The 4,785-nt window shown below is 37.4% G+C and overlaps 1 protein-coding gene across 1 annotated transcript; it reads right to left on the minus strand.

Moving 5' to 3' along the window:
- Positions 1–1,571: 1,571 nt before the first annotated feature.
- Positions 1,572–4,295, minus strand: LOC137726734 (receptor-like protein 6). The gene has a single exon (XM_068465690.1). It carries the CDS (start codon positions 4,293–4,295, stop codon positions 1,572–1,574), a length of 2,724 nt encoding a protein of 907 aa, XP_068321791.1.
- Positions 4,296–4,785: the final 490 nt, after the last annotated feature.

Consider the following 4,785-nt stretch of genomic DNA (forward strand, 5'->3'; position numbering starts at 1 on the left):
ATATAAAAACATATAACGACTCACATCGTGTGTTCTGGGCATGTTAAAAAATCTTTCCAATTTGTAAACCCACCGTTTCTCTAGATACTTCCCAGTTCCCACATTGTTTTTCTCACCGCTAAAACGCTCACCGCGCTGCTTGCCTCTACTCTCCCTGTTTTCTTCCTCGCCTCATCTGCTAAATTCTCTTCGATTCTACCAACCGCCGCAACCGTTCAGACTTTCTCAAAGGTAAATTCTTTTCTCATCCTTACAAAATTTGATATTGATTTTGAAAATAGTGAAAACCCCATAAAACAAACTGACTTTCTCAACCGAAGATTATGATATATGTTTCGCATTTGATTATTTAGGATAATTACATGCGTGAGGATTATTAAATGATATATTTGATAAATACGTCTAATTTTAAGGTAGAAGCCTTTAGATTACAACTCACTTTATGGTTTTGCATTAGAAGACAGATCTGTACTCAACATCTTAAGCAAGTCTGGAGGAAATCTGCTGTTAGTTGATGCTCTGTCTCCGTTTCTTTTTGCCTGCTTTAATATGCTTTCTTATGATCTCTAACTTTATAAAGTTTTTATTTTTGTTTTATTAATTTGATTCGGAAGATTTTCAGAGAATAGCTTCAATTGAGTTAGGTTTTGTTCAATTTATTCTCATTGGTTTCATTCCAATTCAATGATTTTGTGTATCGCTGAGTTTTTTGTTGGAGAATAAATTTTCTTCATAGTTCATTCAATTTTGTTTTATTTTCTAATTTGGATTTTGAAAATGTTACCAGGATGGGAAAGGGATCGCCAATTTGAAATTAGCTCTTCAGGTATGCATTCATTCCAGATTTAAAACATCACTTTTGTTTAGTATGTTGTTTATCATTTTTTATCATAACACCGTCATGCGGTGTTACTGTCCATCATTGTAGTTGTTAAAATCTGCTTTTCTGAGTTGTATATAGAACTCTTAACGTAGAATTAATAAAATACAAGTGCAGAATGATCGACTAATCAATGTGGGAAACTTTTGGAAATGTATATAACTGTAACTTAGAAATCTCCCATTTGGATTGCACTTATGCTTTGAATGCAAAGTAAATAAAATGTAATGTAACTTAAAGAGTTATTTTAGAAATGAATGGGTTGATTTGTGAATTTATGGAATTTTCAGAAGTATCTATTATGTGTATAGTGATATATGTGTTTATGAATGCAGTTAAGCTGTTGGTAGCTTTTGAGTATCAATTCCTTATTATGTACTTGTTATTCAAACTCTCTCTTTATTAGGGAAATGATTCATATTTGCTATAAACTACGAATTTAAAACCCACAACAAAGCACGACACTTTTGCTAGTTTTGACCTAGAAGCAAATGGAAACAAGAAACGTAATTCCAGCTACTTAGTTGATAACACTTAATTTGATCAAGTAGAAATATTTTACAAAGCAAATTTATAGAATCCCATTATTGTAATATAACATAACAACATATGCTGAAGCACCAGAAATCATAAAAAACATGACATTGGCCTTGAAGGCCCAAACATTTCTCTAGCCGGTAGACACATCAAGCTAAGTTCGGCGTCCCCTCGTCACCCTTGCGGTTGTTAGCTTTCTCCTCTTGCTGAATGTCTTCACAAACCATTCATGCTTCTTGTCTGCCAATGTGTTTCCAGCAACCACTCCCACTATTAGTCCGCTAATAACTCCTGGCAAAACTACATACCAGTCAAACTCAAATGGAAACCCAGCCTCTTCATCTTCTTCAAAGCTTGATCGTGGCGGCTGCCTCGAGCTCTCAGAAGCCTCGCATTTCCTGGACAAAAGCTCTCCACACAGACCTGAGTTTCCTTGGTATGAATCTTCTAGGAATGTACCAAATTGTCGGCCAAGTGGTATAGGCCCCCAAAGATGGTTATACGACACGTTGAAGTACCCAAGGAAAGTGAGTTGTGCCAAACTACCGGGGATCATTCCTGAAAGCTTGTTTTGAGAGAGATCCAACGATTCAAGAGCAGTCAAGTTCCCTAGAGATGAGGGGATTTGACCAGAGAGAGTGTTGTTGAAGAGGTTTAGCACATGAAGTGCTCCTAGACTCCCAATGATACTTGCTGGAATCTCTCCTTCAAATCTATTACCTGAGAAATCTATCAGTCTCAGATCATAGGGGGTCTTATAATATGTCAACTCAACACCTTTTACAGGAACTATCATCCCGTATGAAAATTGAAGGTAATATCCATATTTATTTGTGCTGTCGTTCGATGAGACTGTAAAGTACCGGCTTCCCTTGTTCGTGACAACATATTTCATGAAATTCCAGTTCTCTATGTACTTAGAAGGCAACATACCTGAAAACAGATTGTTGGATAAATCAATGATGCATAAGTTTGGGAACTCATGATCAGTTGGAGGCTTCCCAATTATCCCATGAAATGCATTCGACCCCAAAAAGAGACCCCTCAATACTGGAAGTACCCCTAACCAAGAAGGGAAGATGTCACTGATCTGATTGTTGCCAATGTGAAGAAACTCTAACTGAATGCAATCGGCCATTGATCTTGGTAGCATCCCCTGTAACTGATTGTAACCCAACCCAACAAATTTCAAACTATTTTTGTTAGCACAAAATGGAGGAATATCCCCGTGGAAAGAATTAGACATCAAATTCAGTATTTCCAAGCTACTGGACTTCCCCAAACACTGTGGAAGCATGCCACTCAGGTTGTTGTTGCCCAAATTAAGAACTTGAAGATAATTTAAGTTGCAAAACAATGGTGAAACTTCTCCACTACAATTATTCTCGTTGACCAGGTAATCTGTGATAGATTGTGATGGAATTGGCAATGACCCTTGTAACTGATTTTTAGAAAGATCAAACACTTGTAGATTTTTCCATGGAAGAGTGATTGGATTCTCCTCAAAGCCTATTAAGAAGTTAGAGCCGAGCTTGAGATTGACCAAAGTTTCTCTAGTTGCATTCCAGAGCCATTTTGGTATTTGGCCATGAATGTTGTTACTAGAAAGGCTTAGGGCTCCCAATTCGTATTGATTTTTCAAAAATTCTGGAAACTCTGTCAAGTTGCATTCAGCCAACTGTAGAATTTCGAACTTTGGAAGGGTAGCACTCGAACCAGATTTGACACGCACGGATAACCTGTTGTTCGATAAACCAAGTACCTTCAACTTTTTGAGGTTGGAAAACTCATCAAACTCAACTAATCCACTCAAATTATTATCGGAAAGGCCAAGATGTTCAAGATTTCTGAGGTGGAAAAGCGACTTAGGAAATTCTCCTTGCAAATAGTTGAAGGCGAGACTCAGATGAGTTAATTGGGTAAGGTTTCCGAATGAAGATGGAACATGGGAATCAAAACCACAGTCGAACATATCAAAGTAATTTAAGGAATGAAGGTTTCCGATAGAACTAGGAAGTTCACCAGAGAAATTTGTCTCTGAAACAACCAATGTTTTGAAGGAATTGGTCCTGTTAAAAGTAGGAAAATAACCATTTAGGTCTGTGTTCGAATATAATCTAAGATCCTCTAGGTTTGGTAGGTGGAAAATGCCTACTGGGAATTCCCCATACAACCCACAGTAGCTTAGTTTAAGAGATGTGAGAGAAGATGCATTGACTAAGATATCAGGCACAGTGGAGTATATGCCGACATCACTAAGATGAAGTTGTTTTATGCTGGTCAAGTTTTGGACTAGGATTCTCATGGTGGACTTCCTAAGCTCCAAACCATTATTGTAAGACAAGACAAGGGTAGACAGTTTGGATAGCTTTGAAATTTCAGATGGAATTTGGCCAGAAAATGCAGAATGTGAAAGGTTGAGATAAGACAGACTCGAAAGGTCATGGCCCAATCTCGATGGTATTTCAGACGAATTGAAGTTGTTATCTGAGAGGTCAAGCATCTGCAAGTGAACAAGTCGGAAGAGGGTGCTATTGGAATTGATAGAACCATAGAGACAACTGCTCTTGAGGTCAAGGCCAATGACACGGCCAGACTCCGCATGGCACTCAACACCATCCCACGAACAACAGTTACTCTGATTTTGATCTCCTTCTCGAGCCCAAGATGCTACTTTCGGATAAGCAAAAGGAGATCCAGAAGCTGACTTGTCTATCGTAAAGCTTTCCTTGAATTGTAACAAGAAGGAATGCTCGTCAGCATGGCAAAGTGTCTGTGTTTGAGTCTGCACATATGAAAAACAGTGAGTAGCATTGAGTAATAGCAAAAGAAGACAATGCAAACAGGTAAATTTGGACAACAAAGATTCCATTTTCATGGCAGTGTGTTTCTGGTTATAGGAAATATAGTTTTATGGCTCTCATATAATTAAGAGTAGAGAAGTTAACTCCTTTTATGGACACAACTCATGCAAAGCATAAATAAATAAAAAAGCATGAGTCGATTGATTAGTGGGTGATGAATTGATGTCTCAATCAATTGAAGACGTGGAAGTCATGAATTGATTAGTGATGAATTGATGAATTGCAACGGCTCTAGCTAGCCTAGCTACTATAGGAAAGCTTTGCGTATTTATTAGGCAACCTCAATTGAAGTCAAGCGATTAAGGACAAGGGTATTAAAAATTCGGCAAATTTATTTTCTAACTTTTGAAAATCGTTATAAGCGTTAAAAAAAGTATCATTTTGCACTCTTTTTTCTTTATTTTTCACTAAAGCCTCTTTGTCTAGGATCGAATTGGAACATGTAACTCTTGAAGGTAGAATATGGATTGCTCATTAAAGAAACTTATCAATTTCAATCAATCC

Source organism: Pyrus communis, chromosome 2, assembly GCF_963583255.1.
Source record: "Pyrus communis chromosome 2, drPyrComm1.1, whole genome shotgun sequence".
Taxonomy (NCBI): domain Eukaryota; kingdom Viridiplantae; phylum Streptophyta; class Magnoliopsida; order Rosales; family Rosaceae; genus Pyrus; species Pyrus communis.